Genomic DNA, 27,785 nt, shown 5'->3' with positions numbered 1-27,785 from the left:
CATCTAGCTTACGGTGGGTACTGGGGAATCGAACCCATGCCTTCAGGCCCTGCAAGCAAGTGCCTTAAATCTCTGAGTCATCTCTCCAGTCCTTTTTTTTTTTTTTATCATTATTATCCCTCTCTTTTTCAATCTAGGCATTTTTATTTATTTATTTATTTTTATTTTATTTTATTTTTGGTTTTTTGAGGTAGGGTCTCACTCTAGCCCAGGCTGACCTGGAATTCACTATGGAGTCTCAGGGTGGCCTCGAACTCACAGCAATCCTCCTACCTCTGCCTCCCAAGTGCTGGGATTAAAGGCGTGGGCCACCACGCCCGGCTTATTTATTTATTTATTAGAGGGAGAGAGAGGAAGAAGAGAGTGAGTGAGTGAGTGGGTGAGTGAGAATGGGCGCGCCAGGGTCTTTAGCCACTGCAAACTCCAGACGCATGTGCCACCATGTGCATGCATGTGCATGCATGTGGCTAACCTGTTAAGGTTAGGGTTAGGGTTGCACGCCTGCCCCCATGTGCATCTAGCTTATGTGGGACCTGGAGAATCGAACCTGGGTCCTTAGGCTTAGCAGGCAAACGCCTTACCCGCTAAGCCATCTTTCCAGCCCCCTATCCTTTGTTTTTATTATTGATAATAATTATTATTATTATTTTGCTACAGGGTCTCCGGTAACCCTGGCTGGTCCCGAACTCGCTATATCGCTGAGGCTGGCCTTGAACCCCTGATCCTCCTGCCTCGGCGTCCGAAGTGATGGCGGGGCTGAGGACGGTGGGGCGACAGAGGTTCTTAACTGAACCGCCGAGGCGCCGGTGGGCAGGGCAGGTGGGCGCGCGTCTCCGGAGCCCCGCGGCCGGGGCGCCGGGGTCAGGGTGGGCGGGTTCCGGGCGGCGAGACTGCGGCTCGGCTGCAGGAAGAGGAGGAGCGCCGGCGGCGCGGGAAGAAGGAACGAGCGCGCGCGGAAGCACGCGGGGGGGGAGCGGGGCGTCCCCCTCGGCCGGCCCGCTTCTCCGAGAGCGTCTCCCCACCATGCCCGAGGCCGGCTGCGAACCCGCGGCGCACGGCGAGCTGCATTACCTGCGCCAGGTGGAGCACATCCTGCGCTGCGGCTTCAGGAAGGAGGACCGCACGGGCACCGGCACTCTCTCGGTGTTCGGCATGCAGGCGCGCTACAGCCTCCGAGGTGACCCCCCCCCCCCGTCCCCCACGCCGGAGGCCCGGGGCGGGGACCCCGGGGAGGTGACCGGGCGGAAGGGCGGGCCGCGGTTAGTTGCCCTCCCCCGCCCCCCAACCGGGGAGGGGGGGGGGTCCTCGGGAGAGTTTCAAATCCTGCACCCCGAGGCTGGAAGGGAAGAGAGGTGACTCAACCTTGCCGAACCCAGCTTCCAAGGGATCCCCTGACTTTTTGTTTTTGTTTTGCTTTTTTTTTTTTCCGAGGTAGGGTCTCGCTCTAGCCCAGGCTGACCTGGAACTCGCAATGGAGTCTCAGGGTGGCCTCGAACTCACGGCGATCCTCCTACCTCTGCCTCCCGAGTGCTGGGATGAAAGGCGTGCGCTACCACGCCCGGTAACCCTAAAGTTTTCTTAATCCTGCCTCTTCTCCCCAAGTTTTGCTGCGACCCTCCAAACAAAGTGGGCAGGACCCAGCGGGAGAGATCTGTCCGGACTTGACCAGGCTTATTCCGGAGGTGCTGACTTTTTCGCTCCTCTCTCCCCATGATTGTTGGGGCGTTTTGCAAAATGTTTCAAAACTGGAGGGAAAACGATGCAGTCGGAGCTGGCGCGGGGGTGGGGGAGGGCGGGAGAGGAGAAAAGGGATGGTCTGGGCGGGAACTAGGGTTTCCCAACACCCACCTTTTCTGTTAGTGTGGCTAGAAAAAACGGAGAGGTCCCTTAATTCTTGGCTCCTTCCTCCCCCATTAACTACAGGGTGACCCTTGGAATGGGGTGGGGGGTTGGGGAAGTGTCCCCTTCGGGGTTGCTGGCACGAGGATTTCTGGGGACCTAGATCCAGCTTGGGAAGGACACAGGATTAAGCTGCTTCCTGGAGGAAGGGACTCTTTTTCATGGTGTTGAAGAAGCCTGGCGTGGCGTTGACCTTGTAGGCTAAGGGAAGGAGCATCTGGATCCAGGTTGTGGGGTGTTTTTGAGTGTGGGGAGCCCCCATCCCACATCTGGAAACTTAAGTAGTGACTGCAGTTCCTCGGAGCAGAGGAGTAAATCCACCCTGGTTCTAGAGCAGATGGCCCACTGCCCCCATTTTAAACATATTTTGTTGTATTTATTTATTGAGAGAGAAATAGACATTCTAGGGCCTCTAGCCTTTGCAAACGAACTCATCTGCCTTATGTGGGTACTGGGGAATCAAAGAACAAACAAGCCATCTTTCCAGCCCTACCAACACCCCCCCATTTTGGGGGGGGGTTGAGGTAGCATCTCTAGCCTAGGTTGACCTGGAATTCACTATGGAGTATCAGGGTGGCCTTGAACTCATGGCGATCCTCCTACCTCTGACTCCCGAGTGCTGGGACTGACCCACTTTTTTTTAATCTACCCCCTTTGTAGACGGGTTACTTTACCTCTCTGGTCTTCCGTCAGCTTTCCATGTGTTAGAGGTGGAGGGTAGAGCCGCGCCATGCCGCTGGTCCCCACTGGTTTCGCTTGAACTTTTCAGCGGCTTAGACTATATTACTTTTCTTTGCTCTTAAGCTGGGCAGACTTCAGGGTTCCTTCACTCCTGATGTCTGAAGATGGGGGCGAGGTTCCCCCTCCAGGAGGGTTATTTTGAGCCACATGGCGCTTGAGTGGTTAATGGGTTTGACATGCTGAAAATAGTAGGGGGCAGTTTGCTTCCCAGTATTTAAAAAAATGCTGTTTTCACCAGTGTGATAATTGTCGTTCTGAGTCAGTTTTCTCTGGCAGCATCATGGTGGCAACTGGTGCGGGAGCCATGGCGCTGTGGCCTTGGGTATATTTTGGGTGCCGTCATCCTACCTCCGTGATAGGATTCACGCTGAGTAGTGGGCGGCAGATCTGTCTTTTCCACTGGGCCATCCCTGTCCGTTTCATTGAATCCTGCACCCAGGCAGGAAGTAGGAGTTTTAGAGAAGGTTAATCTCTGGTTGTCAATTTGACAGGAGTTAGAATCACCGTGGAAACAAATCTCTGATATCAGATTAATTAAAAATTGTAAATTCCTGTCCTGACTTAAGAACAGCACCATCCCTTGGGCTTGGATCCTAGAATTTATTTATTATTTGTTTGTTTTTCGAGGTAGGGTCTGGCTTTAGCCCAGGCTGACCTGGAATTCACTATGGAGTCTCAGGGTGGCCTCCTACCTCTGCCTCCCTGTGCTGGGATTAAAGGCGGGCGCCACCACACCCAGTGGTTCCTAAAATTTATAAAGGGAGACAGGAAGGGCTGGAGAGATGGCTCAGCAGCTAAGAGCACTTCCTATACAAGCATGAGAGGCCTCAGGGATCAGCAAGAGACTCCAGCTCAACTAAGAATGGGCAGAAATCTAGACATGGTAGCGCACGCTTTTAATACCAGCTCTAGGGCTGCAGAGGTCAGAGGATGGCTATGAGTTTGAGGTCACCCTGAAACTACATAGTGAATTCCAGATCAGACTGGGCAAGAACAAGACCATACCTCAAAAAATAAAAAATAAAATAAAAATTTTTAAAAGGTTGGGGGGGGGTGTCAGAAGAGGGCCAGAGAAGCCTGGCTTGGTGGTGCACGCCTTTAATCCCAGCACTTGGGAGGCAGAGGTAGGATCGCTGTGAGGTCGAGGCCACCCTGAGACTACATAGTGAATTCCAGGTCAGCCTGGGCTAGAGTGAGACCCTACCTCGAAAAACCAAAAAAAAAAAAAAAAAAAAGAAGAAGAAGAGGGCTGGAGAGCTGACTTAGTGGTTAAAGGCTCTTGCTTGCAAAGCCTGATGGCCTTGAGTTCAAATAATACATGGTTCACATAAAGCCAGAGACACAGAGGGGACCACATATCTGGAGTTCCTTCTAGTGGTGAGAGGCCCTGGTGTGCCTATCCTCTCTCACTATCTCCCTCCTCTCTCTGTTTGCAAGCAAATATTAAGTTTTTTTGTTTTAAAGAATGGGAAGGGGCTGGAGAGATGGCTTAGCGGTTAAGCGCTTGCCTGTGAAGCCTGAGGACCCCGGTTCGAGGCTCGGTTCCCCAGGTCCCACGTTAGCCAGATGCACAAGGGGGCGCACGCGTCTGGAGTTCGTTTGCAGAGGCTGGAAGCCCTGGCGCGCCCATTCTCTCTCTCTCTCTCCCTCTATCTGTCTTTCTGTGTCTGTCGCTCTCAAGTAAATAAATAATTTAAAAAAAAAAAAAACGAAGAATGGGCAGGACACCTGATGTTCTGTTCCAGTCAGCACATACAAGCCTAACCCTCTGCAGGCAAATGCAAAGGGTGAGTCACACATAGACACACACACACACCACTCAAGCAAAATAAACAAAAGGGAGAAAGCTGGGCATACAGGATTCGTGGCTCTCCGACGACATGATACTGCCTTCCCACTCCTTCCACGCCTCCCCCTGCCATGAAACTTCCTCTCAAAACTGTAAGCCTAGCCGGGTGTGGTGGTGTATGTCTTTAATCTCAGGAGGCAGAGGTAGGAGGAGTTCGAGGCCACCCTGAGACTCTACCTTAAAAAAAAAAAAAAAGTATAAGCCAAAATAAACCCTTTCCTTCTAGTTTCTTCTAGCCTGGTACTTTGTCCCTGCAATGAGGAAGTTGGATGGTGGCGTGGTGTTATATCTTGATTTTGACTGTGAGGCCAACTGTTTTTCAGATGAATTTCCTCTGCTCACAACCAAACGTGTGTTCTGGAAGGGCGTTTTGGAGGAGCTGCTGTGGTTTATCAAGGTAAAGGCAGTTGCCAGTCCTGCTCACCGCGGCCCTCAGGCTTCTCCAAGCCACGTCACTACAGCTCTTAGCATCTCCCATCTCACTCAGCAAGTGCCTGGCTCTACTTGCTATTGTATTCCTAAGGTCTAGGGTACAGCAGGCCACATGATAGACAGTCAGCATTTATTGGTTGCCAAGTAGGTCCCTAAGGGTCCTTTAGGTGCCTTGGGTAATGACTGGAGAGCTCTTCCTCCTTTGTGTCCTGGTCTAGAACGAGTGAGGCTCTGTCTCAGTGCTGGCTGACGGTACCCAAGGAGACAGGCTTAGAGAGAGAATTGGTGTACCAGGGCCTCAGCCACTGAGGTTGAATTCCAGATGCCTGCGCCACCTAGTGGGTATGTGCGACCTTGCGCTTGCCTCACCTTTGTGCGCCCGGCTCACGTGGGATCTGGACAGTTGAGCATGGGTCGTCATGCTTCGCAGGCAAGCGCCTTAACCGCACTGCCATCTCTCTAGCCCTGCTTATCCGTTTTAGAAAGTATTGTGATTGGTATCTGGCCTGTCTTGGCGTAGCATCTTGGGTTTTTTGTTTTGACTTCCTTTTAAGTTTTGACGTGTGTGTGGTCAGTGTCTCACTGAATTTGGACCTCTTTCAGTCAGTCTGACCAGCAACCGGCTGGGATAGGCCTGCTTGAAAACAGGCTCCACATAGACAACTGCCAGTCCTATCATAAGAGGGAGTTCAGAGTGGTACAAGGCTCTCTGCTTCCACCCAGAGAGCTCAGGATCCCTTTGGGTGCCCGATCTGCTCTACCCTTCCCTTGCAGGGATCCACAAATGCAAAAGAACTGTCATCCAAGGGAGTGAAGATCTGGGATGCTAATGGGTCCCGAGATTTTCTCGACAGCTTGGGATTCTCTGCACGACAAGAAGGGGACCTGGGCCCAGTTTATGGTTTCCAGTGGAGGCATTTTGGGGCGGACTACAAAGATATGCATTCAGGTGAGGAGCGAGAGATGTCTCAGATTTCCTCTGTTCTTCCTTGCAAGAGTCTGAGCCATTGTAAAGTTGGGGGGAGGGGTAAAGTCAAGTCAAGGGAGTTGATGCATGACATTGACACTGTGAGAGGCTGGGGGGGGGGTAGGTTTAAAGTGAAGAAGCCAAAACAACCTCATGGAGGCCAACTCCCACTCCTCGTGATTGGCATCTGCTGGGCACTCACTGGATGCCTAGAACTTTCCACAACTGTGTCGAGGAACAGGGTAGGACAGAAGTTGATTTGGGACAAGGTGTAGGGATCACCTTGTCGTGTCTTCCATCTCCCTTTCGCAAGGCTGAGCCACCAGCACACGAGGTGTCGTCGGTGTCACGGTGCAGTGGCTGCGTCACCCCTTGCTTTGTGAGGACAGAAGAAAAAGAAAACATCTCTAAGACTGGCATCTTCCTCTGCCTGGGTAGTGCCAAAGAGCCCAGCTCCCAGCCTTTGGTGCTTCTGTGGTCCACCTGTTTGCTAGGATGGGTAGCAAGGCCATTGTCTCATCTATCTCAAGGAGATAGGTCCAGCTCCTGTCTAACCAAAGGGAAAAACTTGGGCCTAGTGACCACAGTTTTAGTTAAAGCCAGAAATTGCATTTATGTACAATCATAAGGTCCTCCCCCCTCCCCCCCCCCACTGCCCGAGGTAGGGTCTCACTCTAGCCCAGGCTGACCTGGAATTCACTATGTAGTCTTAGGGTGGCCTCGAACTCACAGTGACCCTCTTACCTCTGCCTCCCGAGTGCTGGGATTAAAGGTGTGCACCACCACGCCCGGCTCCCTGAGACTACGTAGTGAATTCCAGGGCAGCCTGGGCTAGAGTAAAACCCTACCCCAAAAAGCCAAAAAAAACAATTATTTTATTTGGGCTAGAGAGATGGCTTAGCAGTTAAGGCGTTTGCCTGCAAAGCCAAAGGACCTCCGTTTGATTCCCCAGGACCCATGTAAGCCAGATGCACAAGGTGGCGCATGCATCTGGGGTTTGTTGGCAGTGGCTGGAGGCCCTGGTGCACCCATTCTTCTCTCTTACTCTGTGTCTGCCTCTTTCTCTCTTGTGCTCTCTCAAATAAATAAATAAACATCTTTTTTTTTTTTTTTTTTTTTGAAAGAAGGAAAGAGAGAGAATGGGCTTGCCAGGACTTCCAACCACTGCAAATGAACTCCAGACACATGTGCCACCTTGAACATCTGACTTAATGTGGGTCCTGGGGAATTGAACCGAGGTCCTTTGGCTGTGCAAGCAAACGCCTTAACCGCTAAACCATTTCTCCAGTCCAATAGCATTCTTTCTTAAAAAAATATTTGTAAGGAGAAAGAGAGAGAGAAAAATGAGCATGCCAAGGTCTGTTGCTATTGCAGAAAACTCCAGATGCATATGGCACTACAAATGAACTCCAGGCACATGCGTCACCTTGTGCATCTGGCTTTACAGTGTACTGGGGAATCGAGCTTGGGTCCTTTGGCTTTGTAGGCAAGCACCTTAACCACTGAACCATCTCTCCAGCCTGTATTTTAATTTTAACTATCCACTCATTTATTGAAGGAATAATTCTGTTACAACATAATGAGTATTATTAAAGATAAAGCAACACCTTATGCCAACATATTTTTTTGTTTATTTCTAGTCCTGTGAATCTTCCACTTAGAAAACAGAAGTCACCTTTTCTTTAACTTGTGGCTCCTTTCCCCTTAACCTAAGCTTCATTTAAGAAAGGCTTACAGAATTACAAAATTAACTTTTCATTTACACTTCGCATTTGAGTTATTTATAGAGTCCAAAACTGTGAATGAAAATAAAATTACACATTTTTACATACCTACTTTGCAAAGCAAAATATATTTTATGTACCATTAAAAACTTATCTTGTTTGAAAATTTTTCTGTGTAAATATTACAACATATTTATTTCTCCTCCCATTTTCTATTTTTGGACATACCTTAAGAAAGCAATTTTTTATTTTTTTTGTGTGAGGCAGTGTCTCACTGTAGCCCAGGCTGACTTGGAACTCACTCTGTAACCCCAGGCTGGCTTCAAACTTCAAATAATCCTTCTACCTCACTCAGCCTCTGGATTAGAGGCCACCACGCCCAGCTGAAGATTTAGTTTCAACATTAAGAGGCCTTGGTCAGCTTGCTCAAACCATAGCCAGACCAAGGCAGTTAGCAATAGGGCAAAGGTTAGGAGAGGAAGGGACATTGTAACAGATCAAATTTTTAACAGACCAGTGTATAGAAAAGAGCTCAAACCCTTGTAGCTCCAGAAGAGGTGAGTAAAGGGCACTCAGAAAAGGCCTTGAACTCAATCTAAACCTGCAGAATGTACTGCGTGTCTTAGCTGTACATCACAGGTTGGATGCCATGAGAGATGCCCTCAAGGCCACCTCACAAAAGGCTGTAACTAGACATCTGTGTGTGTCCCCTTGTGCCCATTCTACAGATTACTCGGGACAAGGAGTGGACCAGCTGCAAAAAGTAATTGACACCATCAAAACCAACCCTGACGACAGAAGAATCATCATGTGCGCCTGGAACCCAAAAGGTAGAAAGCATGCCAGCGTCCTTGGTATGCACTGTGTGGTTAGCCGAAGGGAGGCAAGACGGCCTTGTGCTGGGCATTGTCCCTGTGCGGCTGGCCAGTTGTGTGACATTGGGCAAGTCACGTGTCCTCTCCATTTTCACCTCCATATTGTGGGGTCGGGTCCACATGATCTTAATTTATAAGTCTATATTCATTCTTATTTCCAGAAAGTGCTTTTTACTTGTCTGAGAAAACAGCACCTACAATTTTTTTTTTAATTTGGAACAGATGAAAGTCTCAGGTCATTCACCCTAACTTCCCTTTGGCTAACATTTAATGTAACCCTTAAATTGCTGGTCAGTGCCCAGGATAGGATATTTGCATCTGTCACAAGAACCTTGATACAGAAGGTTGTGGCTACAATACTAGTTTCCTGCGGCCCTGAAAGTGACAGTTTCCTTTGTATTTGGTGCCACCGAAGGTACCAAAATCCAGGCTGGAGAGATGGCTTCAGTGGTTAAGGTGCTTGTCTGTGAAGCCTAAGGACTCTGGTTCAATTCCCCAGGGTCCATGTAAGCCAGATGCACAAGGTGATGCATGTGTCTGGAGTTCGTTCGCAGCGGCTAGGGGCCCTGGTGCGCCCATTCTTTCTTTTTATTTCTCTTTCAAACAAATAAAATATATTTTAAAAACAACCCTTAATTTAGCTCGGATGGAAAAGAGTCGTTGCAGCATAAATGTGCCTCAGCAGAGATGTCAGCGGACGTGTTTCCAACACTGCTGCATGGATGGGTGGGGCATGGTCTGACCCGGGCATGATGTGGGCACCACTCTGGGGGCTTCTTTTATTCTCCCCGTTTTCCTTGTTCACAGCTATATTCTTTAAAATCACTCCTTGTTTTCCTCTGCTGGCTCCTCAGACCTTCCTCTGATGGCACTGCCTCCCTGCCATGCCCTGTGCCAGTTCTACGTGGTGAATGGGGAGTTGTCCTGCCAGCTGTACCAGAGGTCAGGAGACATGGGCCTGGGTGTGCCCTTCAACATCGCCAGCTATGCCCTGCTCACCTACATGATCGCACACGTCACAGGCCTGAAGGTGGGCCGCTCTGCCAGGGACAGTGAGAGCCAGCCTGGTGTGCCGAGCCCACTGCAGGGAATTCAGAGCGATCAGCGCTAGCGTCTGACACGTGGGCCGGGCGTGTGGTGCACACCTTTAATCCCAGCACTGGGGAGGCAGAGGTGGGAGGTCGCTGTGAGTTCAAGGCCAGCCTGGGCTACAGAGTGAGGCCTCAAAGAAAGAAAAGAAAAAGACAGGTGGGTGTGGTGGCGCACGCCTTTAATCCCAGCACTCGGGAGGCAGAGGTAGGAGGATCGCTGAGAGTTTAAGGCCACCCTGAGACTACGTAGTGAATTCCAGGTCAGCCTGGGCTACAGTGAGACCCTGCCTCAAAAAAAAAAAAAGAAAAAAGAAAGGAAGGAAGGAAAAAGAAAAGTAAAATAAATGTGACATGTAAATAACATATGAACTGCTCCCTTTGAAGCTTTTCTGCCTTTAAGGCCTATATGAAATGAACAGTTCAGCCGGGTGTGGTGGCGCACGCCTTTGATCCCAGCATTTGGGAGGCAGAGGTAGGATGATCGCTGTGGGTTCAAGGCCACCCTGAGACTGCATAGTGAATTCCAGGTCAGCCTGGGCCAGAGTGAGACCCTACCTCGAATCACCAAAAAAGAACAGTTCATAAAGGCTGTTTGTGTCATGTTTTAAGCGATACAGTTTTACTCTGTAGCCCAGGCTAGCCTTGAACCCACAGTAATCCTGCTTCATCCTCTCCTGAGTGCTGGGATTACAGGTGTGAACTGAGCCACCACACCCCGTTTATAACCCTTGTGAATTAAGTTCTCAAAAGCTACATTGGTGAAATTATTCCTCTGAAAAGCCTGGGGGTGTTTACATACTATGTTTAACCTCTTTAAATGTTTTTTTTGTGTTTTTTGTTTGTTTTATTTTTGAGGCAGGGTCTCACTTGAGCTCAGGCAATAAATCTTTAAAAAAAAAAAAAAAGTAATAGAAACTAAACATTAATGGTTTGTTCTCTCCTGTGGGTCTGCTCAGCCAGGTGACTTTGTACACACTTTGGGAGATGCACACATTTACCTGAATCACGTGGAGCCACTGAAAATCCAGGTGAGAATTTCATCTGTCACACTCCTTTGAGCTTGGTACCTTCTCTTGACAAAAGGCTGACTTACAGGACACTCCTGTGTCACAGGTGCCTTGCTTGGTCCTGTGTCCAGGATAAACATGACCCACTTGAGCTGCAGGACATCCCGTCAGAGAAGGGACGAGACCAGGGCCGGGAGTACAGTACGAAACATGGGAGGTGCTTAAGTTATTTTTATTTCTTTGAGAGAGACAGAGAGAAAATGGGCGCACCACGACCTCCAGCCGCTGCGAACGAACTCCAGATGCATGCGCTACTTTGTGCATCTAGCCTCAAACCAGGGTCCTTAAGCTTCACAGGCAAGCACTTCACCGCTAAGCCATCTCTCCAGCCCTTGTTTTGTTTTGTTTTGTTTTTGAGGTAGGGTCTTGCTTTATTTCAGGCTGACCTGAAATTTACCCTGTAGTCTCAGACTCAAGGCGATGCTCCTACCTCAGCCTCCCAAGTGCTGGGATGCCTAATTGGCTGAATATTATTACTTATTATATTTATTTAGGGAGGTACTGAACCAATGGAAGGAAAATGAACACACCCACATGGGCTCTCCTGTTACATAGGCCTGGAAAAACCGTGGAGGACAGAAAAGAAAGTTCAAAGGGCTCCTGCCAAGTGGAGGACAGGAGGAGGTAAAGAGCCCATGTGGAAAGTAGAGGTCAGGGGGTTCTCCCTCACCTTGACCCAGCCGGGCAGCGATAAGGAGAAACTCCCCAGAAACTGGAGGTTTGCCAGTGGTCAGGCAGCCTAGAGAGAGGGTGAGACAGAGAGAGAGCCAGAGTTGACATTTATTTTTATTTTTTTGGTTTCTCGAGGTAGGGTGTCACTCTAGCTCAGGATGACCTGGAATTTACTGTGTAGCCTCAGGGTGGCCTCAAACTCATGGCAATCCTCCTACCTCTGCCTCCCAAGTTCTGGAATTAAAGACATGCGCCACTGTGCCCAGCAACATTTTTTTAAAAAAAGATTTATTTATTTATTTATTTGAGTCAGAGAGAGAGGGAGGGAGGGAGAGACAGAGAGAGAATGGGTGTGCCAGGGCCTCCAGCCCTTGCAAACGAACTTCAGACACATGCACCACCTTGTACATCTGGGTTCCGTGGGACCTGAAGAATTGAACCTGGGTCCTTAGGCTTTGCAGGCATGTTAACTGCTAAGCCATCTCTCCAGCCCCCAGAGTTGACATTTTAATCCATCTTTGTACTTGAATTGAAATACAAATGCTTGCCTTTAATTGTATGCCAAGTAAAAAAACACAAACAAAAAAAAAACCTTAGGTCTGAACTTTCAAAAGCGTGTCCAAGTCCCTAAGGTGTGAACAGATGATCTGAACTGTGTGCTCACTTCTTGAGCCCCAAGTTGAAACATTAGAATTGAAAACCTTTGGCCCCCTTCTAGGTTTGAGCTCCTTTGTGGAGCTTCTTGAGTAGAGAAGTGACTTCAAGCCTGTTCAGCTGCTCCCGTCAAGTTGGACATAATAGCATGAGGTCCTGACCTACGTCTGATCCTAACTGCCCCTGTGTCTCATCCCAGGAATCCTGAGTCACAAACCTTTCCGTGACTTGTTGACAGATACCTTCTTTTGTTCCTCTGTCTGCTACTGTTAGTTATAGAGAGAAAAGCAAACGACTGGGGCTAACGTAGATGGCTCTGTACTTACGAGTGTCTTTTGTTTGGATCCTCAGAACTCACATAAAACTGGGCACTGTGGTGGGTGTCTAATCCCAGTGTGTGTTCAGGAAAAAGGGAGAGACAGAAGAGTCTCCCAGAAACTACCTTGAAAAAAAACAAAAATAAGGGGTGGGGGCTGGGATATAGCTTATCAGCCCCCTGTGAAATGGTAGTAGTTAGTTGGTAAAATACCGTGTGCTTGTTTCATAGAGTCACGGAGAGCAGAATTAGAGCAGGCTGCACAGGTACTGCAGAATGACTGTCTGGTTTCTGTCCTTAGCTTCAGCGAGAACCCAGACCCTTCCCAAAGCTCAAAATCCTCCGGAAGGTTGACACGATTGATGACTTCAAGGTGGAAGACTTTCAGATCGAGGGGTACAATCCACACCCCGCAATTAAAATGGAAATGGCCGTTTAGAGTGTCCCCAAAGATGCAGGGGGTGCTGGCAGCATCTTTGTGTGCTGGGCCTGAGGCCCAGGTGAGGGGTCTCTGGTCTAAAGGAAAGGCAAGGTAGTAGGTCAAAACTCTCATTGGCACATTGAACTGCTGTTTCTTTTAGTAGTGAAACGTGATTATGGACATAGTGAAAACTTATATACTCTTAGCCAAACATGCGGACATTTCAATACCACGTCTGCATGCAGAAGGCCACTGGAGAGTTTGTATCAGTTACAATGTGGTTTGTTACAAACATTTAAAGTTATATTTCTTTTATATATTGTAATAAAGAACTGTTTTTGCATTTGTCCAGTTCTTTCACTCTGCTAATACCATTATCTGCTTGGTTCCTGCCTGAAGCAGATTCACCTGAGCTCTCCTGTGTTTTATTTTATTTTATGTTTTTCAATGTAGGGTCTCACTCCAGCCTAGGCTGACTTGGAACTCACTCTGTAGTTCCAGGCTGGCCTATAACTCACAGTGATCCTCCTACCGCTGCCTCCTTCGGGTTAGGATGAGAAGCATGTGCCACGGGCTGGAGAGAGGGCTTAGCAGTTAATGTGTTTGCCTACGAAGCCTAAGGACCCAGGATCGATTCTCCAGGTCCCACATAACCCAGATGTACAAGGTGGCACATGCATCTGGAGTTCATTTGCAGTGGCTGGAGGCCCTGGCATGCCCATTCTCACTCTCTGTCTCTCCCTCTCTCTGTCTCAAACAAATAAAATAGACTTTTTTAAAAAAAAAAAAAAAAAAAAAAGCATGCGCCACCATGCCTGGCTCTTTCTTAAGATTTTATTTACTTACTTATTAGAGACAGAGAGGTAAAGAGAATGGGTGAGCCAGGGTCTCCAGCCACTGGAAATGAACTCCAGATGTGGGTGCCCCCTTGTGCATTTGGCTTATGTGGAACCTGGAGAATCGAACCTGGGTCCTTGAGCTTTGCAGGCATGCACCTTAACCACTGAGCCATCTCTCCAGCCCATGCCTGGCTCTTTCTTTTTTGAGATCTGGTCTTTTATTCTTTACCTATGCTGGCCTGGGATTCACTGGAACCCAGGCCTGCTACATAGATTATATATTAGAAATGTAGACTAAACTGTTTCCATCTATTTTTCCATGGTGGACCTCATTCTAGTTGTATTTTATATTAAGATGTAATGCTCACCTAAGGTTTTGTTGTGGTTATTGTTTTGGTTTTTGGTCTTTTGAGGTAGGGTCCCACTGTAGCCCGGGCTGACCTGGAATTCACTATGTAGTCTCAGGCTGGCCTTAAACTCCTACCTCTACCTCCCAAGTGCTGGTATTAAAGGTGTGCGCCACCACACCCAGCTAATATGCTTTTTTAAAAAATTATTTTAGTTATTTATTTGAGAGAAAATGGGCGCACCAGGGCCTCCAGCCATTGCAAATGAACTCCATATGCATGTTCCCCGAGAGTCAAACCAGGATCCTTTGGCTTTGCAGGCCAACACCTTAACCGCTAAGCCATTTCTCCAGCTCGTTTTTTTGTTCTGTTTTGTTGGTAGCTTTGGCCAGCCTAGAACTCACTGTGTATCCCAGGCTGGCCTCAAACTTGGTGATCCTCTTGCTTCAGCCTCCCTAGTGCTGGGATTGTGGGCATGAGCCGTCAGCTTGGCTAAGGTAGAGCTTTTAAGAGTTACAGGAAAAAAAGGTATGAAGTATGTGTTCATATTAGTTTCAATATGGTGTGAATTCTCTAATATGCTTTTAGACCAACAGAAGCATCCTAAACCATTTCAGAGCTAATCGGTGAAGTCATTTTCCCTTTCTTGCACCACCAGAACTATTTTTATTCTGTTAATTTATGACAAGCACTAAGTAGAATGCAGAGCTGTTCCAACAAGTTATGCAAAATGTCGCTTATTTTCAAAGTAGTGTTTAACACCTAAGTACAGCAAAACTTCTAAGAATATCTTCCTGGGCTTTGGGTTAGTTGAATTAAATTTGCTTAAAAATTAAGTAGCAAGTGTGTTGGCTTGCTTCAAGAATCAAGTAATGATTGAAGTGGTTCCTAAGGTTACTATGACTTACAGCTAAGCTGGATTTTTCTTCTATTTTTATACTACTACCCAAAGATACTTTAAGCTTTTTTTTTGTTGTTTTTCGAGGTAGGGTCTTACCCTAGCCCAGGCTGACCTGGAATTCACTCTGTATTCTCAGGGTGGCCTCAAACTCATGGCAATCCTCCTACCTCTGCCTCCCAAGTGCTGGGATTAAAGGTGTGCGCCACTGCACCTGGCTATTTTAAGCATTTTTACTTCAGCTTAGCGTTCAGTTTTCTTGAGTACAAGGAGTTTCCAGACCTCCCCGTCTGGATACTGGTATTTCTTGACAGATTCTTCTTTCATTTCTGTGGAGTAGCCCGCGTCCTGGCAGAGACAACAAATTAAATCATGTCAGTAACTGCCTGGAACAAAAACATTTATTCCTCATGTGCCTACAGGTGCTGTTTGTTTGTTTGCAAGCAGAGAAAAATAGAAGAGAGATGGAGAGATTGGTTGTGCCAAGGCCTCTGGTCCCTGCAAATGAAATCCAGACACATGTGCCTCTTTGTACGTCTGGCTTCACGTGGCTACTGGGGAATTGAACCTGGGGTGTTAGGCTTTGCAGGCAAGTGCCTTAACTGCTGATCCATCTCTCCAAGCCAAGGTGCCTTTAAAAAAAATTACTTATTAGACAGAAGCAGACAGATAGGCTGGAGAGATGGCTTAGCAGTTAAGTGCTTACCTGTGAAGCCTAAGGACCCCAGTTCGAGGCTCGATTCCCCAGGACCCACATTAGCCAGATGCACAAGGGGCACATGCGTCTGGAGTTCATTTGCAGTGGCTGGAGGCCCGGGTGTGCCCATTCTCTCTCTCTCTCTGCCCCTTTTGTCTGTTTGTTGCGCTCAAATAAATAAATAAAAACAAACAAAAAAATAAAAAGAGAAGCAGACAGAGAAAGAATGGGTGTGTCAGGGCCTCCAGCCATTGCAAATGAACTCTAGATGCATGCGCCACTTTGTGCATCTGGTTTATGTGCATACTGAGGAATCAAACCTGGGACCTCAGGCTTCCCAGGCAAGCACCTTAACCACTAAACTCATCTCTCCCCACAAGGTGTTTCTTTTATTTAAAAAAGAAAATTTTTTCAGTACTAGGTTTGTTATGCACACCTTTAATCCCAGCACTCAGGAATCAGAGATAGGAGGAATGCTTTGAGGCCAGCCTAAGACTACATAGTGAATTCCAGGTCAGCCAAGGCTAGAGCAAGACCCTACATTCACAAATTATATATACATACATACATACATACATATACACACACACATATATACATATATATGTATATATAGAGAGAGTGGGTGTGCAAAGGCCTCCAGACACCACAAACAGACTCCAGATGCATGCACCACTTTGTGCATCTAGCTTTGCATGGGTACTAGGGAACTGAACTTGTGTCATCAGGCTTTGCAAGCAAGCGCCTTAACTGCTGAGCCATCTCCCAAGCCCTAGAGTTGCACTGAAATCTAAGAGGACACATTTTCAGATGGTTCGGAAGCAGACAGAAGGCACACTTTTCTGGCTACTTATCCAGACTAGTTAACAAAACTAAACCTTCCTGTGATAGCTCAACTTCTGTTGAACACTGAGTTGTATGGATCACACAAGGACAGTCAAAACCTTTTTAATTTTGTTTGCAAGCAGAGAGAGAAGGAACGAGAACGGGGGTGCCAGGGCCTCCAGCCACTGCAAACGAATTCCAGATGCTGTGTGTGCCACTTTGTGCATCTGGCTTCATGTGGGTACTGGGGAATCAAACCACGGTCGTTAGGCTTTTCAGGCAAGTGGCTTAACCGCTCAGCCATCTCTCCAGCCCCAGTCAAAACCTTTTATGAGTCCAAATGGATTAAAGACCTTAACATCAGACCGAAAACTCTGAAACTGCTAGAGGAAAAAGTAGGGGAAACCCTTCAACATATTGGTCTTGGCAAAGACTTTCTGAATACAACCCCAATTGCTCAGGCAATAAAACCACAGATTAACCACTGGGACCTAATGAAATTACAAAGATTTTGCACCACAAAGGACACTGTGAAAAATGCAAAGAGGCAACCTACAGAATGGGAAAAAATCTTCGCCAGCTATATATCTGATACAGGATTAATATCTAGGATATACAAAGAACTCAAAAAGTTAAATAATAAGGAATCAAACAAGCCAATCAAAAAAATGGGCTATGGAGCTAAATAGAGAGTACTCAAAGGAAGAAATACGAATGGCATATAAGCATCTAAAAAAATGTTCTACGTCACTAGTCATCAGGGAAATGCAGATTAAAACTACACTGAGATTCCATCTCACTCCTGTCAGATTGGCCACCATCATGAAAACAAATGATTATAAATGTTGGCGGGGATGTGGAAAAAAAGGAACCCTTCTGCACTGCTGGTGGGAATGCAATCTGGTCCAGTCATTGTGGAAAACAGCGTGGAGGTTCCTAAAACAGCTAGAGATTGATCTACCATATGACCCAGCTATAGCACTCCTAGGCATATATCCAAAAGACTCATCACATTTCCTTAGAAGTACGTGCTCAACCATGTTTATTGCTGCTCAATTTATAATAACTGGGAAATGGAACCAGCCTAGATGTCCATCAACAGATGAGTGGATAATGAAGATGTGGCACATTTATACAATGGAGTTCTACTCAGCGGTAAAGAAAAATGAAGTTATGAAATTTGCAGAAAAGGATGGACCTGGAAAGTATTATACTAAGTCAGGTAACCCAGGCCCAGAAAGCCAAGCGCCACATGTTCTCTCTCATATGTGGATCCTAGCTACAGATGACTGGGCTTCTGCGTGAGAATGAAAATACTTAGTAGCAGAGGCCAGTAAGTTAAAAAGGAGACATAAAGGGTAGAGAAAGGAAGAGGGGAGGATACTTAATAGGTTGATATTGTATATATGTAATTACAATGATTGTAATGGGGAGGTAATATGATGGAGAATGGAATTTCATATGGGAAAGTGTGGGGGTTGGGGAGGGAGGGAATTATCATGAGATATATTTTATAATCATGGAAAATGTTAATAAAAATTTTAAAAAAAGTGAAAAAAAAAAAAAACCTTTTATGTTGCTGACTTGTAGGTAGATGGTTCTGGAATTTGGACAGGGAATGCAGACAATTGAGAGTTTCACCTCAGCTCTGACCTTCAGAACATAAGGATTTGATACCCTGTTTATTCCTGAAAACCAACTCATAAGCTCTGTGGTCCATGTTCAGGGGGACAGCAGCTGCTGGCAGCATGTCCGAGATGTGACCGAGGCTGCTTACCTTGGGGGGCAGATAGGAAGCCCGCCTGATGATCACAGGATACTTGAAGTGTTCATGCAGGTGGTCCACGTACTCACACATCCTACAAGACAGCCAGATAATTCAGCCACTAACCATGTAAGCCAAAGGGGAGGGTGCCCTGAGAAATGGGAGTCGGGGTGGTATAGCTCAGCAGCAGAACACTGGGCTTGAGTGAGGCCCAACGTTCACCCCACCACAGGAGTAGGGGGAGACCACCAGGCGTAGCTGGGGTTGCCCCTGAGTGCTTGCATCTTTAAGCAGTTAGGGGTAACGTGCCCTGAAAGTCCTTCTAACCCAAAGTTTTTATGGTGTCCCGAATCAGTTCAGACTCCCTACATAGCTGGAATTATTTCAGTGCCTTTAGCCAAAAGTTAACTAGATTGAATCTCCAAATGAGGATCCTTCTAGCTAAACACATGATGTGGATGAGGCATGCAGGTTTTAGAATCCAGTTAATCTGTGGAAGTTCTGCGCCTACTTGGCAGTTTGTTGGAGGCGCAGGGGGTGGGGGGAGGAGACACAGAACTTGTTCCCCGACCTTCCTCACCTGGTAACGTGATAGGCACATAATCGACAGTGTGTGCACCACCTGGCGTTAACTACACACAAACTGATAACAGAACCTTACGGTTCCTGTGTCCTCTGTAAGGAACTGCTGATCGAGACCCACCCACATGCGGAGGCTGAAGGGACTAGAAGGAAACGGGCATTCCAATAACAGCAGTGGGGACGCAGTATCAGCGCCATGTCTGGGGGCAGCGGCACCAGCACTGCTCAAGGGGTGACATGCCAGGGACGCTGCACTAACGCACGGAGAGACCCCTCTTTCGTCCCTCCAGGACCCACGGGGCTTCCCAGGGCTGGGTGGAGCCTCCCCTCAGTCGTTAAAGCAGAAACTGAAGTGAGAAACACAAAAGTAGAGTAACCGAGGAAGGCCACGTTCCCTCAGTCCAGAACCCGACCGTCCTAGCTGGAAGAGAAAAGAGTGGGGCTGGAGAGGTGGCTTAGTGATTAAGGCCTTTGCCTGCGAAGCCTAAGGACCCAGGTTCGATTCTCCAGATCCCACGTAAGCCAGATGCGCATGGTGGCGCATGAGTCTGGAGTTCATTTACAGTGCTGGCTTGCCCATTCTCACTCTTTCGTCTCTATAATAAATAAATAAACAAAAATAAAAATCAGAAAAAAATAAATCAAGCTTGGGCTGGGTATGGTGGGGCACGCCTTTAATCCCAGCACTGGGGAGGCAGAGGTAGGAAGACATGAGTTCAGGGCCACCCTGAGATTACATAGTGAGTTCCAGGTCAGTCTGAGCTACAGTGAGACCCTACTTCGGAGGGAAAAAAAAAAAAAAAGTGATCTAAAGCCGGGCATAGTGGCACACGCCTTTAATCCCAGCACTCAGGAGGCAAAGGTAGGAACATTGCCATGAGTTCGAGGCCACCCTGAGACTCCATAGTGAATTCCAGATCAGCCTGGGCCAGAGTGAGACCCTACCTCGAAAAACAAAAAGAAGTGATCTAAATGGCTTCCTGGTCTAGTGGGACTCAGTGCTCAGGTGAGTGAAGAAATGATCTAGCCCCAAATTGAATCCTGATATTCCTGTGAGATCAAGTAACTTGTGGGCAGCCACAGGACTGAGAAGGCCCAGGTCCTTCGAGTGAGTGTTTGTAAACTTCCAGTATGAACTAGCTTAGGCAGGGTAAAAGGAAATGCCTGTCTGCTCAACCCTCCACTGAAGAGAGAAACCTTTACAATCTTAATGGAACTCCCCTCACCCCCGCACGTGTCCTGACGGCCCATTTCTTTCTCTCTCTCGAATTTGGTACTCGCCTTTCCCAGATGTGTTCATGGCCTCACGGTGTATTTCTAGTGAGCTCCTGTGATTAACACTGAAGCCCAGGAGACGAGAGAGCAAAACAAGATGGCATGTGGAGGTGACTGAGAGGAGGCCATCCCTGCCCACGGTGGCGGAGCACGCCTAAGATCCCCACAGTGCTGGTGCTCTGCAGGATGGTCAGTTTGAAACCCCCTCTCAAAAAGAAAGCAAGGGCTGGAGAGATGGCTTAGCGGTTAAGCGCTTGCCTGTGAAGCCTAAGGACCCCGGTTCGAGGCTCGGTTCCCCAGGTCCCACGTTAGCCAGATGCACAAGGGGGCGCACGCGTCTGGAGTTCGTTTGCAGAGGCTGGAAGCCCTGGCGCACCCATTCTCTCTCTCCCTCTATCTGTCTTTCTCTCTATGTCTGTCGCTCTCAAATAAATAAATTTAAAAAAAAATGCTTTAAAAAGAAAGCAAGAGAGAAAGGGAGGACTAGAGAGATGGTGTAGCAGTTAAGGCATATGCCTACAAAGCCAAAGGACCTCAGTTCAATTCCCCAGAACCCACGTAAGCCAGATGCACAGAGTGGCATATGTGTCTGCAGTTGGTTTGCAGTGGCTGAAGGCCCTGGTGGGCCCATTATCTGCTCTCTCTCTCTCTCTCAAATAAAAATAAAATATTTTTAAAAGGAGAGAGGGCTCGAGAGGTGGCTTAGCAGTTAAAAGCATTTGCCTGCAAAGCCAAAGGATCCTGGTTCAATTCTCCAGGACCCACATAAGCCAGATGCACAAGGGGGTGCATGTAGAGTTCATTTGCAGTGGCTGGAGGCCCTGGCATACTCATTCTCTTCTACCTCTTTCTTTCAAATAAATAATTTTTTTTTTAAAAAAAAAAAAGGAGAAAGAGAGGGAAGGGGGTAAGGAAACAGAAGAGAGAGAGAAAAAAAAAATCCATCTTAGAGCTGGGGTACAGCTCAGTGGTAGAATGGTTAGTGGCTGCCTGGCATGCACAAGGCCCCAGGACCATAAATAAAGTAACCTGAGGCATGTGGAGAAAAAGATGTGGCCAGCTGGTGGAAAACTCAAGTGTCAGGGAGAAGCAATTGGACAGAAGTAGAGACTAGCATACATGTGAAAGCTGGGCTTTAAGGGACTTACCCAATGGGTTAACTACCAAGCACTGACCCTTCTAGCTGGAAAAACGACTTGCTATTGGCCCATGTGGAGAAGTCAAAACAAAGCCAACTCAGCCTTGAATTACAGCTTTTGATTATAGTTAACAAGCAGAATCTGGAAGCTGGCATTTTAAAATCAGCAGTTAAAGCTTGCTTGCAAAGACTGCCTGCCTGGATTCAATTTCCCAGGACCCACATAAAGGCAGATGCACAAAGCGGTGCATGTGTCTGGAGTTCATTTGCAGCAAGAGGCCCTGCTATGCCCACATTCTTTAGTTCTGCCTCTCTCTCTAAATCAAAATATTTTAAAAATAAAATCCATTCAAGGTGCTTGCAGCAATGCATAGGGTGCTCTGAGTGTTTGGTCATCAGAGCAGTTTTGTTTTTTTTTTTTCCATTTAGAGAGAGACAGAGAGAAAATTGGCACACCAGGGCCTCAGCCACTGAAGTCAAACTCCAGACACTTGCGCCACCTAGTGTTCATGTGCAACCTTGCGCTTGCCTCACCTTTGTGCATCTGGCTTACGTGGGATCCGGAGAGTTGAACATGGGTCCTTTGGCTTTGCAGGAAAGTGCCTTAACCGCTAAGCTATCTCTCCAGCCCCCCGAGCAGAAACTGTGAAGTGCTGGCCAGACAGGGATTCTCCCGCAGTGGACGATGAGCTCGTGCCATCTTACTGACCTGTCTTGAAGGCTCGTGGAGACAGATATGTAGTCAAATATGATCAGGTGCTGCACCAGTTCACAGAGGCCAACTCCACCAGCGTGTGGGCAGACAGGGACTAGAAGGAGGGCATTTCTGTTCAGCATGGCCAAGAGAGGGAGGGAGGGACCCCTGCGGCTTCTGTTCCCGTCCCCAAGTGATTACGCTGTTCATTAATATTGAGGAGTGAAATTTCAGGACGAAAATCAGCAGCTGCCTTGATTAGGGATAAATGAGAGCTAGAACGATCAACGTGGTACGCTGCAGGCTCATCAGAGTGGCCACGGCCACGGGAAGCGGAGGCGCGCGTGGGAGGAAGCGGGGGTCTCTGCAGCGCCCCTTACTTCCAAACTTCTTCGCCATCAGCAACACCGACAGGTTTTCATTGACACTCCCCAGCCGGCAGCTGTCAATCTGGAGAAACTGCAGCGCGTGCGCCTGCAGGAGCTGCTTAAATATCACTCGGTTGTGGCACTGGAAGAAGAAGTAGATGACGCCAGCACTGCAGACAGCCGTGGCTTTCCGGAGCCAAGCCACGCGTGGCGAGGACTCTGTACCAGCAGCTCGCCACTCCTCGGTGGCCTTCAGGAAGCCCCAACTGCATTATTTATTAGAGAATGGGCACACTAGGACCTCTGGCTGTTGCAGACAAGCTCCAGACGCACGCACCACTTCGTGCCTCTGCCATTACGTGCAGACTGGGGAGTCAAACCTCGGCTTTGCGAGCAAACCCCTTTAACTGCTGAGCACCCGGGTAAAGCCAGGCGCACAAAGTGGCGTGTGCATCAGGAGTTCGTCTGCAGTGGCAAAACGCTTGGGGCGCCCATGCTTTCCTTCTTTCCCTTTCTCTTTTTCTTTCTTTCCTTCTCTCTCTCCCTCTCTCTCTCTCTCTCTCTCTCTCCAATAAATAAATAAATAAATAATATTTTTTAAACCTGTAAACTAGAATAAATCATTTTCTTTCCCTAACATGCTTCTGACTGGATTTGGCCCCAGCAAAGAGAAAGTATACTATCTTGATACTTGTAACCTGAGTCACATGAGCCAGGTGTGGTGGCACACACCTTTCATCGGAGGATCACTCTAAGTTTGATGCTAGCCTGAGACCACATGGTGAATTTCAAGTTAGCCTGGGCTAGAGTAAGATCCTACTTCAAAAAAAAAGGGGGGTGGGCTGGAGAGATAGCTTAGCGGTTAAGGCATTTGCCTGCAAAGCCAAAGGATCCTGGTTCAATTCTCCAGGACCCGCATAAGCCAGATGCACAAGGGAGCGCATGCGTCTGGAGTTTGTCTGCAGTGGATGGAGGCCTTGGAGTGCCCATTCTCTCTCTCTCTCTCTCCCTCCCTCCCTCCCTCCTTCTTTCTCTTGCTGAAATAAATAAATAAATATGTTTAAAAAAACATGTCATTAAAAAAAAAAACAAAAGAATAAAACTGGGGGGGGGGTATTACCATGGGATATTTTTTATAATCATGGAAAATGTTAATAATAAAAATTGTGAAAAGAAAAAAATTAAATTAAATTAAAATTGAAAAAAAAAGAATAAAACTAAGTCACATGAATTACAGAAAAAGCAACAAACTTTTTTCTTTTTTTTTTTTTTTGAGGCATGGACTCACTCTAGCCCAGGCTGACCTGGAACTCACTCTGGAGTCCCAGGCTGAGTTTGAACTCACAGCGATCCTCCCAACCTCTACCTCCCAAGTGCAGGGCTAAAGCCACAAACTTGACTGACTGAACTGCCAGTTTCTAAGATGATAAACGTATCCCAGCTGAAAACACAGCACATGATGGAGCCTAGTGCATGACTGTTTCCACTGTCCATGGTCAGTGGAGTAACACCAAGGACATGTCACTCACCTGTTCTCCTGTGGCGACGCCAATCCCTAACGGGGCCAGTGCCTGCAAGAAGACAGCATGCTGTCACTTTTCAGTGTCTGAGCTGCAACTCTGAAAGTCTAAAAATATTTACAGCTGATGAACAAAACATCCCCCTGCGGCTGAGCCATGAAAGTGTAAAGAGGGCAGAAGGATGTCCAGGGCAGTGCGTGGGAGGGCTGCGTGTCCACTGAGGAAAAGGCCAGTGCTCACGCAAGACCATTTTTTAAAATTTTTTTTAAAATTTATTAATTTGAGAGTGACAGACACAGAGAGAAGGACAGATAGAGGGAGAGAGAGAGAATGGGCGCGCCAGGGCTTCCAGCCTCTGCAAACGAACTCCAGACGCGTGCGCCCCCTTGTGCATCTGGCTAACGTGGGACCTGGGGAACCGAGCCTCGAACCGGGGTCCTTAGGCTTCACAGGCAAGCGCTTAACCGCTAAGCCATCTCTCCAGCCCACGCAGGACCATTTTGCTCCCTTCCTACGGTGGCTCTGCACCCCTCCTTCTGGAGCATCCAGACCCTGTGCATACCAGAACCCACAAAACACCACAAATGGGGAGGACCCGGTCACACCGCAGCAGGTCCCTGCGGACTCAGATTCATCCAGACCCTCGGCATCCCAGGGCCCACATCAAACCCCACAAAAGGAGAGGATAAGGTCACTCTGCAGTGGGTCCTTGAGGACTGGGTTCAACCTTTACTTCCTACTCCTTCTATTCCCTTCTTGTATCCCTGGTCACCCCCTGCAGTGATGATTCTGGGGCAGAAGTTAAACATTGTTAGAGCACTGCTGAATACTGTTAAATCACTTTTTTGTTGTTTTTTGGTTTTTTTTTTCAAGGTAGGGTCTCACTCTAGCCCAGGCTGACCTGGAATTCACTCTGTAGTCTCAGGGTGGCCTTGAACTCACGGAGATTCTATCTCTGCTTCCCGAGTACTGGGATTGAAGGCATGTGCCACCACGCCCGGTTTAAGTCACTATTTTTTTAAAATATATTTTATTTATTTATTTGAGAAAGGGAAAGAAGCAAAGGGGGGGGGAGAGAATGGGCACACCAGGGCCTTCAGCCACTGCAAATGAACTCCAGATGCATGCGCCCCCTGTGCATCTGGCTTACGTAGGTACTGGAGAATAGAACTGGGATCCTTTGGCTTTGCAGGCAAATGCCTTTACCCCTAAGCCATCTCTCCTGCCCTGTTAAATCACTATTAATGCTAATGATAAGCCTTTATGTAAGAACTCTGAATGTGTTTTTTGTTTTTCTGTAAATAAACCACATGGTGGCAGGCGGGGGGGGGGGGGGGGGGGGGGGAGGGGGGGAAACATCTGATTCCCTAATGGACAGCCCGTAGGCACTTCCCTGGTTCCCTGGCTACCTTGGGCGAAGCACTGTTAGGCCAGGCACCCAGCAGCTGGGCTGTTGTGGACATTTTATGATGACTCTGAGGCACCTGCAAGGAACCACAACCACCAGGGCTGAAGACACTCTCCGTGCACCCCGCGCCCACTGTGGACAGCAGCGTTGAGCAAGGTAAGCTTGGTGAACTCTAGATGGCGCTAGAGCCACTTCACCCAGGCCAGTGGGATGACATGTCCCCTGTAACCACCAAGGAGGCCTTCTGTTGGGGCACACCTAGTTCTCTGCAAAAGAAGCTGTGCTGTGATCCGTGCAAACACCTAGGTTACAGTTTTCTAGCTGTACAGGCAGACTTTGAGCCAGTCAGGAGAAATCCTCCTGTGCCGCCCACAGCCCCGTGGGGTTACTGCAACATTAGGCCTAATGACAGGCTTATCCCTAGTGTGTGTGTGTGTGTGTGTGTGTGTGTGTGTGTGTGTGAGAGAGAGAGAGAGAGAGAGAGAGAGAGAGATACTGGGGAATGAACCCAGGGTGTTGCACATGATTGGCAAGCACTGAGCTACCATGGAGCTACTGAGCTGTGCTTTTAGCCTTTCTTCTTCTTGTTCTTTTGGGTACTTACGTGTTTAAATGAGCACAGGCATGTTTCTATGTGTGTGCATACGCACGTCTGCATGAGAATGTGGAGGCAAGAGAAAAACGGTAGGTGTCCTCCTCCACAGCTCTCTACCTTATTGCTTGAGATGGGGCCTCTCACGTGAACCCAGAGCTTGCTGATTCGGCAATGGAGCTAACTAGCTTACCCCTGGGATCTCTCTCCCTTCTGAGTGGTGGGATTACAGGTGCGCCCCTCATCCACCTGGCACTGATGTGGGTGCTGGTGGTGTGAATTCAAGCCTTCATGCTCACGTGATGAGTATACCGCACCAGCCCCTTGCCATTTGTGATCTTTATCATCAGTAGAGCGGGCTGAGCAGTGGCAGTGAAGCACAGTAAGCAGCGTCTACATCCGCTGTGATGAGGGAGGCAACAGAAGACTCCAGAGTGGCCAAGGAAGATATAATGGGGAAGGAGAGGAGAGGGGTGTGAAGAGCTGGAGCCTAGAAATTGTGGGTCCTGGTCATTGAAAGAGTTACAAGTAGGGCTGTAGAGGTGGCTCTGTGGTTGTGGTGGCTCAATTCAGGTGTCCCCCATAAACTTAGGCTCCCAGCTGATGGTGATTTGGGAATTACCACCTGGAGGCAGTGTATTGTTGGGGGTGGGCTTATGGGTGTTACAGCCAGTGTCCCCTTTCCACTGTTGGGCACACTCTCTTACAGCTGTTGGCCACCCAATGGATGTTGGCGAGGGGGTAATATCCACCCTCTGCTCAGGTCATCATTTTCCCTGCCATCATGGAGCATCCCTTCGAGTCTGTAAGCCAAAATAAACCTTCCCCCCCACCCACAAACTGCTCTTGGTCAGGTGATTTCTGCCAGCAATGCAAATCTGACTACAACAGTAATATAAGTACCGAGGAGTGTTGTCAATTGCTGCTAGACAACTGACTGTGTGGCTTTGGCCTTTTGGAGCTGATTTTCGAGAGGAACCAGAAAGATTTGAAACCTTGGTCTAAGAGATGCCTTGCTGGTCAGAGTTGAAAGACCTGAATGCAGTAAGAACTAAGGACCGTGAGGTTTGGCTTATGAGGGTGAAAAGGAGATTTGTCTGGACTGGGCTAAAAGCAGTTTGTGTGAGAGGCTTGCTGTTATGCCTGTGACCTGAGGAGTTGTGCAGGGTTGCTTTGCATAGAAATGAACTGATGTGAAAAGAAGAAGATGGCACAGAAAAAATGAACCTGCTGCCCGTTCAGCTGCAATTGAGAGATTACAACTTTTGAAGGCCAGGTGTGGTAGCTCACGACCTTAATCCCAGCACTGCGGAGGCAGAGGTAGGAGGATCACTGAGAATTTCAAGGCCAGCCTGAGACTACAAAGTGAGTTCCAGATCAGCCTGGGCTAGAGCGAGACTGTACCTCGAAAAACCAAAAAGAGAGAGAGATTACAACCTTTGAGATGGCCAGATGACCTGCATTGGGACAACAGGAAGATTATATAGACTCTTTTGAAGAGGCCAGAGTGCTCAGGAGTGTCCTGTTCTTCAAAGTCTGCTTTATTCCCCCCTGGATTAACAAATTTGCACCCTACCTGGTATTGTGGAGTATAAGAAATACAGGAGAGGGTCACTGAGTTTGCAACATGGTCTTGTGTCCTGGAAATGGCCATGGGCAGTGTGAAGCAGGTTTGCTGGATGCCTGCATGGAGACCCCATGGCGTCATAAGGACAAACCATGGATTGCAGTGGAGACCCAGTGGAGATGCTGGGACCATGAGACAGCTACTAAGGAAAGCTGCCAGCCCCAGATGAAGTCTTCCAGGACTGTGAGTAGCCTAGCTGAAGGGGCGGAATTGGAATGCCAGAGACTTGTCACTGACTAGAGTTGTTAGACTTGAAGCTACAGAGTTTGATGTTTGTCCTGGTTTTTTTTAAATCTTGTACTGGTTGACTATTCCTTTGCTATGCCAATGCCATATTTTGCAGTGTGAGTGTTTATTCTGTGCCATTATAAGGTTTGGGGGGGGAGTTTTTGGTATTACGGCTCAGTTAAAAGACCTTAGATTATGAGGATAATTGAACATCATTAAGGTTGATAAAAAAGAACTATGGGGACTTTTTTTTTTAATATTTTTTTTTGTTCAT

General features: G+C 47.9%; 2 protein-coding genes across 3 annotated transcripts in view; one reads left to right on the top strand and one right to left on the bottom strand.

Annotated features, from left to right (window-relative positions):
- The first annotated feature begins 980 nt into the window (after nt 1-980).
- Nucleotides 981-13,051, top strand: Tyms (thymidylate synthetase). Its single transcript, XM_004654650.3, has 7 exons — nt 981-1,177; nt 4,813-4,886; nt 5,696-5,870; nt 8,341-8,442; nt 9,342-9,517; nt 10,535-10,606; nt 12,589-13,051. Exons 1-7 carry the CDS (start codon nt 1,024-1,026, stop codon nt 12,724-12,726), a joined length of 891 nt encoding a protein of 296 aa, XP_004654707.3. The 5' UTR covers nt 981-1,023; the 3' UTR covers nt 12,727-13,051.
- Nucleotides 13,052-14,529: 1,478 nt separating this feature from the next.
- The window catches only part of Enosf1 (enolase superfamily member 1), a 49,259-nt gene continuing 36,003 nt past the window's right edge, over nt 14,530-27,785 (bottom strand). For both annotated transcript variants that reach the window (XM_045134597.1, XM_045134598.1), the window contains 5 exons: nt 23,666-23,707; nt 22,149-22,278; nt 21,784-21,883; nt 18,092-18,173; nt 14,530-15,140 (listed from right to left, as the gene is read on the bottom strand). In XM_045134597.1, the coding sequence (XP_044990532.1) occupies nt 15,036-15,140; nt 18,092-18,173; nt 21,784-21,883; nt 22,149-22,278; nt 23,666-23,707 (459 nt within the window). In that variant the 3' untranslated portion in view covers nt 14,530-15,035. The remainder of the gene's footprint in view (nt 15,141-18,091; nt 18,174-21,783; nt 21,884-22,148; nt 22,279-23,665; nt 23,708-27,785) is intronic.

Source organism: Jaculus jaculus, chromosome 15 (assembly GCF_020740685.1).
Source record: "Jaculus jaculus isolate mJacJac1 chromosome 15, mJacJac1.mat.Y.cur, whole genome shotgun sequence".
Classification (NCBI taxonomy): domain Eukaryota; kingdom Metazoa; phylum Chordata; class Mammalia; order Rodentia; family Dipodidae; genus Jaculus; species Jaculus jaculus.
Note: the sequence above shows the minus strand (reverse complement) of the source record. Positions and strands in the feature narration are given on the sequence as shown.

Excerpts from the sequence above, each read along its gene's own strand:
- Tyms (XM_004654650.3), top strand. The coding sequence starts at position 1,024 with ATGCCCGAGGCCGGCTGCGAACCCGCGGCGCACGGCGAGCTGCATTAC. Across the intron at positions 5,871-8,340 it reads CTACAAAGATATGCATTCAG|ATTACTCGGGACAAGGAGTG; the intron begins GTGAGGAGCGAG and ends CCCATTCTACAG. Across the intron at positions 10,607-12,588 it reads TGGAGCCACTGAAAATCCAG|CTTCAGCGAGAACCCAGACC; the intron begins GTGAGAATTTCA and ends TTCTGTCCTTAG.